The sequence below is a fragment of the Misgurnus anguillicaudatus genome, chromosome 2 (assembly GCF_027580225.2).
Source record: "Misgurnus anguillicaudatus chromosome 2, ASM2758022v2, whole genome shotgun sequence".
In the NCBI taxonomy this organism is placed as follows: domain Eukaryota; kingdom Metazoa; phylum Chordata; class Actinopteri; order Cypriniformes; family Cobitidae; genus Misgurnus; species Misgurnus anguillicaudatus.
In genome coordinates, this window is record NC_073338.2 from 32,616,257 (window position 1) to 32,632,184 (window position 15,928).

Consider the following 15,928-nt stretch of genomic DNA (forward strand, 5'->3'; position numbering starts at 1 on the left):
TGTTTCTCTGATTTCGCCACAACTTTGTCGCCATGCCATGGCAGAACCGTTCGAGATATCAAAAATCCCTTCGCAATTTAGCAAGTACAATATCTCGACATCATGATCACCACGTTTGGTGTCATTCGCATGAATCCCCTAGGAGGAGTATGTAAAAGTTCACCGCATGCAATTTTTAAACAATCCAAAATAGCAGACTTCCTGTTGGGCGGAGCTAAAATGTTAGAGGGCGAAAGTTGTTCGGGTCGATGAGATCTATAAGCGTACCAATTCTCAAACATGTGCGTACATTTTTGCCCGATCTGTGCATCAATGTTTTTTGTTGCATTACAGGGGGCGCTACAGAGCCCCCGTGCCACGCCCGTGTTCCAGCCTTTGGTTTTCTGCGATGACGGACGACTCTGACGTCTGTGCCAAATTTCAAGAGTTTTCGAGTATGTTAAGGCACCCAAAATGTCCAAAAGTGTTAAAAAAAATAAAAATAAAAAAAAAAAAATAAAAAATAATAAATTCGAGCAAAAACAATAGGGCTTCGCACCTTTCGGTGCAGGCCATTCTGGCCTGCTCCTCGGTGCTCGGGCCCTAATAATAAACGAAGCAAAAACAATAGGGTCCTCACACTAGTGTGCTCGGGCCCTAATAATAAACGAAGCAAAAACAATAGGGCTTTGCACCCACGGTGCAGGCCATTCTGGCCTGCTCCTCGGTGCTCGGGCCCTAATAACTCCTTGAAGAACAATAGGGTCCTCACACCCCGGTGTGCTCGGGCCCTAATAAAACTAAATAAAAAATAAGACCGCCAGTAGGTGGCGGCAAGGCATTGTTATATTTTGGCAAATGTTCCACTTCTTTCAAAAGGACATGTGATTTTCTAATACAATTTTAAAGATGAAAACTACTTACTACAGGAACATAATTGTAAATATTTTTTTAAATCCTCAAAAAAATTTTCTCAGTTTGCAGATTTTCATTATATTTAAAAATTATTTTCCAAATTCAATCACACAGAATTGAAACATGTGAATTTAAAGTTGCTGCATTATAAATTGCAATCTAGGTAATTATATGCGCTGTTGTTGGTTCATATGGCATGTTATATTTTAATGTTTTAATGACATAATCTTGGCTGTAAATGATCTATAACACAATGTTATCCTGTTAATGTCAATGTCCTGTAGAAAATAATGATTTTACACCAATAGCTTTGACTTCAATAGTCATGAAATGTCTTGAGAAATACATGGTTTGTCTTTTAAAAACTCAGGTAGGCCACAAACTTGATTCCTGGCAGTTTGCCTACAAATGCCAGAGAAGCACAGGCGATGCCATAAGAAGCATCACCCACCTGGTCCTTGAGGACACTAAGGCCTATGCACGTCTTTTCTTTATTGACTTTAGTTCAGCGTTCAATACAATACAGCCCTATTTACTGTTAGAAAGTCTGAAGAATATGTGTGTTAGCCCCTTTATTATTAGATGGTACTATTCTTTCTTAACAAATAGGATGTAGTATGTTAGAGTCAATAAAGAAGTTTCACAACTAAAGCCTATAAGCACAGGGGCCCCTCGGGGGTGTGTGAGTTCCCCAGTCCTCTTTACCATCTACACAAATGACTGTGTGAGTTAACACCCACACAATTATATTGTTAAATTTTCAGATGACACTGCCATCTTGGGCTTATTATATAGGGATCAAGACACAGCATCCTATCACTCCAAAATTAAGCCGTTTGTAGATTGGTGTGACGCTCACCATCTAGTTGTGAATGTGAAAAAGACTGAGGAAATGATCTTTGACCCTAGAGCAGTTTCTGAATCAAGTTTAGTGAGTATCCATAGCACTCCCATACGTCAGGTCTCTTCATATACGTCAGGTCTCTTCTTATAAATATCTTTGTGTTTTTATGGACTGCTCACTTACATGGCATGTTCATATAGAAAGTCTTTGTTCTAAGCTCCGGCAGAGGATGTATTTTTTTAGAAGATTGAGACTGTATGGTGTCGTTAGCGGGCTCTTGTTCTTATTTTTCCATATAATCTTAGAGAATTTTATACAGTATGGCATGCAGACCTAGTATGGCAATTTGAAAGTTCAGTTAAAGTCCAGGTTGGGGCGTCTGGTTAAAACTGCACTAAAGATTGTAGGTCATTCAGACCAGGGCTACATGCAGGCACTCTATAAAAAGTCAGTTCTCAGGGAGGCACGGAAAATTTTAGATAACCGCACACACATCTTGTATAAGGAGTTTGTCCTCCTATATCTTCAGGTAGACGTTTCAGAGTACCAAAATGCAAATTAAATGCATATAAAAACTCTTTTATTCCAACTGCCATAAAGATGATTAATGATAAATAGCCGGTTGTTTGTACGTTACCCAGTATGGAGCTTTGGACTGGATTGTTCCTTGTTGTAATGTGTGTACTGTGTGTGTGTGTGTGTGTGGGGGGGGGGGGGGTTGTATGTGTAACTGTTGTTTTCTAATTGCCATGTATGAGCTGTGTACGTTTGTAATGCAGTGATTGTGAGGCCCAAGACAAATTTCCCCTGGGGGACAACAAAGTAAAGTATACAGTGAACACAAAGAAAACTGTAGCCTATCATAGATTACAAATTTTGGTATTTACATTCAATGGCAAATTAATAATAGCATAACCATTCAATAAATGTGTTTATCATTTTCATTTGGTGTGCTCTATATTCAAGTTAAAAACCTTAGGTGGGGGAGGGGGTCAGATAGTCTGTGCACACTTTATCACTCTCATTGCTACCCAAGCTCAGAGTAGCATTGTTCACATACACTATAGCAGACTATTTGAAAATTAAGCCTTGATGGTCTCAACGATTTAGCCAAATGGATAAACATTCTGGTCCATATAGTCCTGTGCATACTGTTTATCATAACTGTAACTAACTAACTAACTAAATAACTAAATAACTGTCTGTTATGTAATGTGGACGACAGTTTCTGTACAGTTTGCAATCAACAACCGTACATTTAAACAAACAAAATCAATTTTTATTGATTATCAAAGGTGTTTTAAAGAAAATAATTTTTGGGGGGATAAAGGAAAGCATGAATCATAATTGTTCTATGGGTCAGTATTTTCTCTACTCTAGTCGATTTAGGGAGTGGAAGTGATAATGCAAGTGGTCCTCTGCAGCCATCTACTGGTTAGATGAATTAGTGGTAATTTCTTGTTTTAATTTAGTTTCAAGTGTTTGTTTTTCCATAAACAAAATGCATCAGTTGCTTCTCTATTACTGCTCCTCTGTGTATTTATCCGAGCTGTGTAAATTGTTTTGTCTGACTTTGGGTGAGATTTTTGTATGCTCTCAACATTTTAGTTGCAAAAAATTGTAGTCAGGCTAAGATTTAATAAACTGCTAGACTTATAAATACTTTGATGTTTATAGCTCTATTAAATAGTACATTTATCTTAAATAGTTTTAAATGTAATGACATTACATCCTCAGTAGTAGCCTAGTTGAAGCAATAAAAAAATAGAACACTTTTAATACAACAGTTTAATACAATAATAAAACACTTTATCTTAATTTTTTAGCATACTGCTGTTTTATTTTCCCCTCAGCAGATCGTATGACAATACATGACAGTACACTTAAATAACAAAGTTACGTCTAGCATTGGGATACATGATGTATGGTACAGAAATTCAGCATTAGATATAATCAAATGTAGTCCTACGTAAACTTTGCCAAAATAAACATGATTATCTCTAATGACAATTGGCCAATGAAATCTGATTGGCCCCTGAAGTGCCCCTGTCTGATATTCATCATTGATTTAATAGCAAGTGCTCAGTAAATGTATAAGACAATAATGAAAAATAGACCGGTTCACGCGCCAGACAGACGCACGTTCTTCAGACGTATGGCAGACGCATGTCCTTTAGACGTTTCTACATACAGACGTAATCCACACGGTGATTTCTAACGTGACGCCAACGTGACGTCTGTATAGATCAACAGCTACACGTTATTGACGTGTTTACGCGACGTGATATTTGCGTGTATGTCTCCATATAAAACAAATGGAGACGTACACGCACGTATACACGTGTGTTATCTGTCGTGCTTGTCAGTCTCGTCTCCAATTGACACAAAGCGAGCGCCATAGTAATAACATATTTTAATATTGAAAATGAGTAGACTATTCCTTTAACACATTTTGTTTCTCTTTATATTTAAACAGAATAATTTAAGTTATTTGCACACTTTAATTATCAGTAACTTAAATTGAGATTTTAGTAAATTAAAGGGGATCGCGCCGCGCCATTCTAAAAAAAAATTAACACATTGTTTTCTATGAGTGTACGCACACCAGCGCCGCCAGGTGGCGCCTGTCCGCGCCGCCCAGCTGTGACTCAGGAAGTTGTTCAAATCCCTGTCGCGCCACTCACACAGTTTAACATTAAATAACATCATATTTGTCCCAAATCATTAACAAGCTGCTAACGTATATTTAGCATTTTGAAGTAGATGCTATCTGACGAAGCTCGTGCTATTTAATGTGCACTTCCGGTTTACAATACCTCCGAGTTCTCCTAGGCGCGGCGCTGAGCTGCGGGGCCGGTGTGCGATTCCCTTTAGGGCCCTTAAAGGGGTCATATGTTGAATTTTTTTAATTTGTAAAATATGTATTTGGCATTCCCAGAGTCCATATGTGAAGTGTTATCTCAAAACACCCTACAGATAATTATTTATAGCATGTCAAAATTGCCATTTTGTAGGCCTGAACAAAAATGTGCCGTTTTTGGGTTTGTCTTTTAAAATGCAAATGAGCTGATAAAATGCAAACATTGATCGCAATGATGGTGGTTTGTTGAAATAAACATGCTTCATCAGTCAGTGATTTTTACTTTAATGTTTATAATTAATTAGTTAATATTACTAATTATTTGTCTTTAAAACACACCTTTGGTTTAGTTTCGATGAAGGGGTACTTGAGCCTTACTGATAGGACTGTGGGGGTACTTAGGGCAAAAAAGGTTGGAAATAGGGCTGGGTATCGATTCAGATGTTCCAGATCGATTCAATTTCGATTCACAAGCTATCAAACCGATTCGATTTCGATTCTCGGTTCAATTTTCGATTCCGGTTCTCGGGTCGGTTTTTATACTCGATTCTCGTTTACAAATGGGTAATTAATAAAAAGAAATTAAAAGCCACAACACTATCTTCGTCGTCTTGCTTGTGAAATCTAAAATGCTTCCATACCTCTGACCTGACTTTTTATGTGAAGGTGGCATCAAAGTCGATGAAGCACCTAAAACACCCATTTTAAGCACTGAATGAATGAATGACAGGCTCGCCACTCGCTCCTTGATAACACCGCGCAAGGCAAAAAAGAGGGTGACTTCTAGTGAAGAAGACTATTAATTTGATTAACGTTAATCTTACGTTCAATGTTTGCAGAAAAAATATGACCAAAAAAATAGATTCGGAATCGACCACGTTTAAAAAAACGATTGGGCCTGAAAATAGTCCCCTGCTATTGAAAGATACTAAGGGGACTATTTTCGGCTGCTGCGTAATATCATTGCATACTCCACACACTATACTGAAGTCACCTCACGAATCATGTTCTGCTGTTCTTGGTTTTCATCATCCATTCCCCTCTGTTATGATTTCAGAGCATGTGACCTCTAATGCCAGTGATAGTGAGAGTAGTTACCGTAAGTTCTTCCTGTCATTGTGCCCCCGTCCGTCGTTTCCGTCTGCTCTCGTCTGCTTTTCTGTTTCCTTTTGACATACTCAACACTTTATTTTCTTTCTATTGGGGGATATGCTGTAATATGAGAGATCTGTAATGCAGAATAGACACACTAACATAGTAAAGTATATGTTGAAAGATGCACTGCTGAAAAATGACTAAACAATATTATTCCGGATCTCAGAAGAGTTTACATTGCTAAGCAGACATCAGTGCCCACCTGACCTTCTGTCTGTACGGCACTGCAGTGAGACGATCTGTGTGTAATGTTCCAGAAGCCACACAGATACAATACCAAAATCAATCAGTGAGCCCTCTGCCAGGCCCTGGCTCAGTCTCCATAGCAACAGTACACCCCATCACTTCCCAGCCCTTGCCCTCTCTTTCTCTTCATCAGAGACAGTTAGAGTCACAGCGGTGCTATATCAAAGCCACTCTAAAGATATTACTACACTGTCTCACGGGATCAAAATATTACACACGCAAGCTGCAGTACAGACAGTGAATTAGGGCTGGGTGTCGCCAACTACCTCACCACACGAAACAGTACGGCACGATGCATCACAGTATCATTATTTAATATCAAATGCACAAGAGAAACTGAATCTGTGGAATGTAGTTTATCCCTTATTTTTAGTCTGCAGTGCCACCTTAAGTATACACATAGTGATCTCTCATACATATGAATAGCAGCTAATTATTCATTTTGTGTCACACTTGCTTAGCAACCTAACGCATTTAACTTGCTTTGCTGGAATGAAAAAAAATATTAATATTTTGTGCACGATAGGCTAATACGCTTTGTATTTTCAAGTGCATCACAGGCCCTTATGAACTCTGAATGTTGTTTATTCATTTACTACAGACACGTATCTGCCTCTAACCCATAATGCTCAAGCGGGCAGTAAGCTTTAGGCATTCAGGCCTGCTGAGATCCACAGAAAGAGCTCACTTTAATCATTATGACAGTCGCACACCAACCATAACTGAGGAATCCATTGCTTTAACACTACACATTTGTGTAGCAACGAGGACCTCTAGTGGCCACATAGCTATTGTGTTTAAAATACATAACAAAAAAATGTAGCAACCTGTAAACATTGCATCATCTCATGAAGTGTAATGTGCTTGCCCGACGAATTTCTTTTTCTTTACTAACATTGTTCTCGTGCAGTTTTTTTTTTTTTAAGCTGAACTGTATGTGCGTTTTTTCTTTCTCAGGTGGTCAAGAGGAATATGTGTTATCATATGAACCAGTCAGCCAACAAGAAGGTATGATGCTAAATAAATGCACCATTAGCTTTATTAAGACACATATATACTGTAAACTGTTTGTGTTACCTTTTTATCTGACAGAAATTAAATTGATATTGATTGATTGTCTTTCCTTAGTGAACTACGCGCGACCAGTGATCATCTTGGGTCCGATGAAGGATCGAGTAAATGATGACCTGATATCAGAATTTCCTGACAAATTTGGCTCTTGTGTTCCCCGTAAGTATCCGTGCAAGAATGTGACATAATGAAACGATACAACATCACAAAAAAAGATTCAGTTATTGTAGGACAATACATTCGATCTCAGAGAACGTGCATGTTGATAAAATGTATAATTTGAATGGACCATAGGTTGCTTTGGATGAAAGTCTTACGTGTAAATGTAAGATTGTGCTTTACAAACATATCAGATACAAAAGACATCCGCACTGCATTGACACGATCTGATATGTTTAGATGTCCAGTTATGTATGTCTTGGTCTTCAGCATCAAAAAATCTGCTTAATTCTAAAGTTCAGAGAGAGAATAAATGAAGAGTTTTGTTCCAAAACGCGATAAACGCCATTTTTGGAAAAAAAATGAGTTACTGCCAAAATCAGTATTATATCAGGTCAGTATTTAAAAGTAAATTCTTAATTTTACGCAAAATCCATTATCGACCGTGTTATTCTGTCATCTTTTCTCCCTTTTTTCACAAAATGCAATAAACGCCACTCCTTCGCCACAATCCTAGTTTTCCTCATCTACTTTGTACTTTGTGATCAACAAACAAACAAAAGCAAAATAATACTTTAATAGCATTGCTAAACCTGCGATGGTTTTCTGTGACGGGAAAGAAACGTAAGCCATCAACATCTAATAATTTACATGAGAGGCACTCGGGAGACGAGTTAGCTTCTCATGCTAACACATTGACCCCAGGGGATCTTATGAAAAACTTTATTTACATTATTTTACTCAAAGTCAACGAAAATCGAGCAGGACCAAAACATTTTACAGCTGATCGCTGTGAAAAATGTTAAGCGAGGACATCAAGTATAACCGCAGCAATGACAGTGTTCTTAATATGACAAAGTAAGTGTTTTGATTAATGACATTAATGTTAATTTTTTTAATCAGTGTGTACAACTGTTCAACTAAATGAATATAAAATGGCAAAGATGAATGCACATTGATACATTGATTGAATAGATTAATAGCATTTTGAAAAAAAACTGTCATGGATTTATTGCATTTTGTGGAAAAAATAATCAGTTTTTATAATAAATCTTTGAAAATCAAGTTATGGATTTGAATTTTTTATGTTTTTATAACCTAAAAATGCTACGTGAAAGTTTGTAACAGAAAAAAGTGTTTTTTATCTTGTCACTTTCTTGGTATAGAAAACATGTTTTTACCGAAATTTGTCAAAATGGATCTATTGCGTTTTGGAACCAAACTCTTCAAATGGTTGAAGGGAAATTATGAACCGTTATGAATTACTGTACGAACAGTCTAACATTATGATAGAAGAATGCATGATTTTTTTATCACAAATGTTTTTTTCTCGTAAAAATGCCCTAAAATTGTTTTGGAGCATTTTTCCGGACAGGGTTTAGATTAATCCACTACTAGGCCTTCATTATATTAGGATATTTAAGTAGTTTTTACAAACACACCTTACACAAAACAATGGCACTGATATATGTTAAGATACGATATGAAGAGTTTGGTTCCAAAACGCAATAAATCTATTTTGACAAATTTCGGTAAAAATGGGTTTTCTATACCAAGAAAGTGACAAGATGAAAACCACAATTTTCTGTTACAAACTTACACATAGCATCTTTAGGTTATAATAACATAAAAACTTCAAATTCATAATTTGATTTTCAAAGATTTATTATAAAAACTGATTATTTTTTCCGCAAAATGCAATAAAGTTTTTAAGGTTTTTTTTTTTCAAAATGCTATAAATCTGTTGAATCAATAAATTTGCATTTATCTTTGCCATGTTATATTCATTAAGTTGACTAGTGGTATACACTGATTAAAAAAATAAGCATTAATGGCATTAATCAAAACACTTACTTTGTCATATTAATAACACTGTTATTGCTGCTCTCATCCTTGGGACGTCGTCGCTGAACTTTTTTTTTGACAGCAATCAGCTGTAAAATGTTTTGGTCCTGCTCGATTTTGACTTCGAGTAAAATAAGGGAAAGTTTTTTATAAGATCCCCTGGGCTCAATGTGTTAGCATGACAGAAGCTTGATTCTGTCAGGAGAACAAGCAACCGGCATTTTTCCGTCTACCGAGTGCCTCTCGTGTAAGATTTTGATGGCTTACGTTTCTTTTATCAATGCCATCAAAGTATTATTTTGTTTTTGTTTGTTTGTTGATCACAAAGTACAAAATAGATGAGGAAAACTAGGATTTCGTCTGTATTCAACATGCCACCATTATTGTTTACATTGCGTGGAATGGTGCACTGTGATTTGTTGAGCGGATTTATTGCATTCTGGCGTTTATTGCGTTTTGGAAAAAAGGGAGAAAAAATGACAGAATAGCAGAGCAGATATCGGATTTTGTGTAAATTTAAGAATTATACTGACCAGATACAATACTGATTTTGGTGGTGGCTCTTTTTTTTTAAATGCCGTTTATCATGTTTTGGAACCAAACTTCATATGTCAGTGCAATATGTTTTTAAATGAAGGCAGCTTAAACATGCATTTTAGTCTGGGACTAGGGTAAGCCCTGTCCAGGAAACCGCCCCTAATGTTTTTATCCTATGCAATGTATAGACATAGACATTCATAGTAACATGAATGAAATGCATAAAACAAATTCCTTGTTCCCCATACAACAAGGCCAAAGCGGGATTACGAGATGGATGGGAGAGACTATCACTTTGTTGTGTCCAGAGAGCAGATGGAAAAAGATATACAGGAGCACAAGTTCATTGAGGCGGGCCAGTACAACGGTCACCTGTATGGAACCAGCGTGCAGTCTGTCAGAGAGGTGGCTGAGAAGGTAAGCTCAAATGTGTTTTTCTCCATACACTAAGTGTTATAATAACATAAATGCGACCGTCATGTCTACATGCAATGATTTGTGATCATGACTTAATGGCATTTTAGGATTTAACGCAGCTATATTTCAAGAGTGAGATGCAAATATGCATGATATATTGATGCTGCACAATTGCTGACATCAGCATTATGCATGACAATGTTCTGTCTGTGGTGAACTCCTCAGGGCAAACACTGCATTCTTGATGTATCAGGCAATGCTATCAAGAGACTGCAAGTGGCTCAACTTTACCCCATCGCTATTTTCATCAAACCGAAATCAATGGAGAACATCATGTGAGTTGAAGATAAAGATCAATTTTGTGCTTAGACTAAAGACATACAGAAAAATGTCAAATGTGTATCACCCATATATATCAAGCCCATATACCCAGTCTGTTTAGTTTCTCATGCTATTTTGTGCTATTGTACTAAAATCTCTATACTATGTAATTGGGATGCAATGCTGTGTGCTCGTTCCTCAGGGAGATGAACAAAAGATTCACAGAGGAACAAGGCAGAAAGACGTATGAGAGAGCCATGAAGTTGGAACAGGAGTTTATGGAGCATTTCACAGGTCTTTTACCCCTACACTACCCTTGCAATGCCTTACATATAAGCCAGCATAGCAGTAAACAAGCAATCCGGTGGATTATGCACAATAACTGCTCACAGTATACCATGAATTTCATTAATTTGTTTGTAAACCAGAGTTTTAAAAGTTATGCATCAAAGGGGTTATATTTCGAAACAATGCACAGAGGGTTTACCTTGCTAGCATTCTTAAAGGAATATTCTATTTTCTTAAAAGAAAAATACAGATAATTTACTCACCACCATGTCATCCAAAATGTTGATGTCTTTCTTTGTTCAGTCCAGAAGAAATTATGTTTTTTGAGGAAGACATTGCAGGATTTTTCTCATTTTAATGGACTTTGGTAGACACCAGCAATTGACACTTGACTCAGCACTTGGCAGTTTTTTTCAACGGAGTTTCAAGGGACTGTAAGCAGTCCCAGGCGAGGCGTTGGGGTCTTGTCTAGGGAAACGATTGTCATTTTTGACAGGAGAAATAGAAAATATATACTTTTAAACCACAGCTTTTCGTCTAGGTCCGGTCCAGTGCGACTTAACGTAAATGCGTAGGGAGGTCATGTGTTACATATATAAAACGCACATTTGCGGACCATTTTAAACAATAAACTGACACAAAGACATTAATTAGTATCAGTTGACATACAACAACGTAGGAACGGTCCTCTTTCAAGACGCTTCTAAACACTGTGTCGCGTTTGTCCTTTGTGACCTCTTGACGTCATGACGTATTGCGTGGGGTCAGCTGGCGCATCACGACCGGATCTACATGACGAGAAGTTGTGCTTTAAAAGTGTATATTTGTTATTTTTATTGTCAAAAATGACAATTGTTTTGCTAGATAAGACCCTTATGCCTCGTTTGGGATTGTTTATAGTCCTTTGAAACTCCATTGAAAAAAAAACAGTTAAGTGTTGAGTTAAGTATTAAATGTTGGGCTCTATTAAAGTCCATTAAAATTAGTAAATCCTGCAATGTTTTTTTCAAAAAACATAATTTCTTCTCGACTGAACAAAGAAAGACATCAACATTTTGGATGACGTGGTGGTGAGTGAATTATCTGGATTTTTCTTTCAGGAAAATGGACTAATCCTATTTCATTGCTAAAAAAGTATTTTATATTGGGTATTTGGTATAACACAATGTGTTTGTGTGGTTTGTTTTAAAAACACATTATTTTCAACATACCGTACATTTTTGTAGCATTGATTTGAAAAGTGCTGTGTCCCTGATTGGCCAGCTAATCTTGGTCACTAAAATTTGCGAAAAAGTATCAATCCGTGCTACCAGTACACCATCAGAACACGTTTTCAGCACGACTGGAAACATAACCCCAAAAAGGTTTCTCACTTGTTGTTTCATGAATGGAAGTGCTAGAGTAGACAGAGATATGCGCATATCCCATGGGTGTTCCGGGGCTCGGCTCGACCACCCACCGAAATGGCCAAGCACATACGCACAGTTGCTTTACATTTACTTCAAATGTTGCGTCTAAAACCCCGCATAAAACGCCACTTTCCTCTTCAAAGCGCGTGGGTGCTTCGGAGCGTCTTTCGTTGCTAAGTAACCTATGCATTGCTTGACGCTGTGACGAGCACCCACCGGCGGAGAAAGAATTTACACGCACGGTTGTTAAGAACTGTATATCTGATCATTGTTTACATTTTTATATTTCAAAATATATGTATGCATTATATATAAGACCTATATGCATCAATCTGCGCATGCACGCAAATTCTGCGAGGAATAATTTCATATGAACCGAGAGAAACCTTTACCGCATACAGCCGCGAGAGTCCGCTCTGTGCTGCTCCTGTATTTATGTAATCCAATAGATTCAGTGATGCGGAATGACTTTAGGACCTTCTTGAACTTGATTTGGATTGTTGTGTTAATTTAGTCTATTCAGCCTTCCAGGTATGTTCTGTATGCTATTGTGTAGTCTTGCGTAGCCAGACCTTCAATACTAAAGGTATGGTGTTTTTTGCTGCTTTTTCTGGACAAAGCCCACCCACGAGCTGTTTGACCGGCATGTCAAACAACCAATCACAGTTAGTTTCGTCTAGCGTCACGTTTCAGTCTCTCCACAATAACGAGCCGGCTGGCAACAAGTCAGTTATTAAAATAACCAGCCGCAATCGAATAGCATCTAAATAAACAACATTACTCACCATAAAGCAACAATGTGCACTTCATCAACAGCCACACCAATGAGACGCTCCCGTTAAATGTCTGTTTGAAGCATATCTCTTCACTTTGTAACACCTACAAGCAATTCAGGAGAACCAAACTTTTTGACTCCACTAATTGCCTCAAGCAAAACTCTTGGACGTCTTTTAGAGAGTCTATGCTGCGAACTTTGCATATTTTTGAGGATCCAATGTTTAGCTGATCATGTTAACTGGTCATTATTATCCACGTGAACATGACTGATTCTCTTCCACAATGGAACCGAAACTAATTGTGACACTCGCGTCTCCTGTAAATCTGTTTTTTTTTCAACCAATCAAAGACTACTTTGACATTCTCACAGGGTTTCCAGAAAAGTGTATGAAAAACATCAGACGTTTAGCCAACAGTCTCTGGGCGTGACGTCTGAGGCTGAGACTAGCTATTGTGTATCGTGTATATAACTGTTTATGTTACTTTAACATGTACAGACATCTATTCAGCCTGCTGTTCTGTGTGCTATTGTTTAGTTGAATAACTTGCCTTTCCAGATTAAATGTCTAATCTTCGGCTTGGATTTTGTGTCCCTGATTATCATTTTCTAAATAAATGCCACGTATAGTCCACTGCGACTTATATATGTTTTTACCTCTTCAAAGCGCATTTTTGATTGATGCAACTTATACTCTGAAGCGACTTTGGTAGTCTGGAAAATACGGATTTAGAATAAATAAATAAATTACTAGCTGAGCATCCTGACTCATTTTAACTGTTCGATTGCCTTTTATAATTTAACTCATTCACGCCATTGACGAGTTATCTCGTCATTTATGAGTTCATATTTAACTAATAAATATGCCTTTTTGGACGAATTTCAAAGTGAAGGTGTAATACCGCTTTTATCCACCAGATGGCTTTTTTTTTAAGCTTTTTGCTCAAAATGTTGTATTTTTGAAGAGAAATATCCATATTTCAGTGGTTAAATTAAGTAGAAAAAGTAAATATATAATGAAACGTTTTTTCCCCATTTTGTTTGTTTGTTTGTTTATTGTTTGTTTGAAAGCAGAGGGTGTGTTCTTTAATTTGATATAATTTGTATGTTTATATATTTATAGAAAATGATTTTTCCTGCAAGAAATTTTGTAAATTCTTTACCTCACTGTGATCATCTCTGCATTGCAGGGATTGTTCAAGGGGACACTTTGGAAGAGATCTACGATCAAGTAAAGCAAATTATCGAGGAACAGTCTGGGCCATTCATTTGGATACAGTCCAAGGAGAAACTATGAACACCTTCAGGAGTTTGTCATCCATCTTACTCTGCCTGGTTTATTTATTGATTTTTTATGATTTTTTCTTTTCCATAATCTCAGTTGGGCTTCTCCAATTGACAGCCTTCAGTCAACAGATAAGTTCTTTAATCCACAACCTATGTTTAGTCCTACATATTCATCTCCTGACTAATAGCTCCTCAAGTAGCTGTTCAAAGAGAAGAGGATCTTTCCTCCTCGGATCTCCACTGCTTCCAAGCTTACAGAAAGCAAAGCCATGTTAGACCAGCATCTGTTTACCAGGGTTTTGGAAACGGTACAGTTCCTTAATGTTTAAGGGAGGTTAGTTTGTAAGGAAGTAAGGGTTTAGTTTATTCGTTGTTGTTTTGGTATAAGATTGTGATATGGAGCTTGGGCCTGAGGCATTGGATTCATAAGATGGTGAAAAACACAAAAAGCAAAACTTTGCACGTTATAGCTTTTACAACCACGTGTACGCTTCCCCCCTTGTTGTTTATTTCCAACAATTACAGTCCCGTACGTTCAACGCGTTTATCTTTTTCCCCTTTACTGTTGTATCGGCATGCTTATTGTTCTCCTCATTCTAAAGTCTGCGTTTTGGAGCCATTGTGTTTAGATGATGTCCGGGCGTATGGGCGCGTCCCGCCACTGTTAGAATGTTGGAGTCTACAATCAGTGTCTTACAGAGTACGTGTTTTCAACGATCATGATTTACATTTAGGAAAGTCTGCCATTTGTAAGGAACTGATATTTTTTAGAGATAATATGCCACCGCATATGTGGAAGAAATTTATTGTACAATGTGATCTTAACAGATATTTAACCCTCCATAAACTGCCTATTTTGTTATAATAAAAGTCTATATTGAGCTTTACTTAAGCGCTATTATGATGGGAGTTATTTTCTTGACGTCGTAAAATGTATATTAGAGCAAAGAAGTTTAAAATAACAAAATAGTATGAATATATATATTTTTTCCTTTTTCTGTTTTCACCCCTTGTTTCTTGAATCTTAAACAAACTGCAAGAAACAGGGCAGCAAGGGGACCACATCTCTGTGCAGATAGGAGTTTATTAACACAACAGTCAAAACTTTTTTCGCTCGTCCTCCTCCTCTCTTTCTGCCCACAATTTTAACATCATCTGCTCAAGTGCGTCACATCAGAGTCATAACAGCGTGGAGAAGAACGCCCTGTCCGATTCCCTCTCTCGGACTCGAACCGATTCAGCAGGAAGGAGAGCTTCTCAAGGCTGAACTGAAAGCTCCACAGAGACTCATTTTTCTACACCCGTCCAGGAGAGGGGGGCCTGTTGTCTGCTCTTCCTATGACATGATTGTTTTCTATACTAAGACTGCTTGTTCTACCACCTCACCACCTCTGCTTTTTAGGGACGTTTTGGGACTGGATAAAGAAACATGTAAATAACCTACTGATCTGATTCATTCCATTGATCCAAATGAACAAGAGGAGAATGGCTATTTCAAGAACAATAAAACAAAGTCTTTCTCATACGGCACAGTGCTGGTGTATTTCTTTAGATGCAGGGTTCCCACGGGTCCTTGAATCCTTAAAAGTTTGTGAATCTGGAGGGGGAAAATTCAAGACCCTGGGAAGTTTTTGAAAATATGCATACATAGACACAGTTCATTGAAAGTGCTCTATATTATTCTCTGTGTAGTGTAGGATAATATCATAACATTTCTAGACTTTTAAGCACACATGCTAAACTGTTCGCTTTGAATGCTTATATCTTCTGTATGCGAATGTTGATTCATACCAAAATGCTTTTTTGCATAGTTGTGTTTG

The 15,928-nt window shown here is 37.4% G+C and overlaps 1 protein-coding gene across 20 annotated transcripts in view; it reads left to right on the plus strand.

Moving 5' to 3' along the window:
* Positions 1-15,633, plus strand: part of dlg1b (discs large MAGUK scaffold protein 1b) — a 124,552-nt gene extending 108,919 nt beyond the window's left edge. For 18 of the 20 annotated variants that reach the window (XM_073853792.1, XM_073853795.1, XM_073853807.1 and 15 more), the window contains 7 exons: positions 5,656-5,697; positions 6,957-7,007; positions 7,128-7,221; positions 9,848-10,028; positions 10,254-10,363; positions 10,552-10,643; positions 14,012-15,633. In XM_073853792.1, the coding sequence (XP_073709893.1) occupies positions 5,656-5,697; positions 6,957-7,007; positions 7,128-7,221; positions 9,848-10,028; positions 10,254-10,363; positions 10,552-10,643; positions 14,012-14,118 (677 nt within the window). In that variant the 3' untranslated portion in view covers positions 14,119-15,633. The remainder of the gene's footprint in view (positions 1-5,655; positions 5,698-6,956; positions 7,008-7,127; positions 7,222-9,847; positions 10,029-10,253; positions 10,364-10,551; positions 10,644-14,011) is intronic. The other 2 variants (XM_073853810.1, XM_073853877.1) reach the window with 1 other exon arrangement.
* The last annotated feature ends 295 nt before the right edge of the window (positions 15,634-15,928 follow it).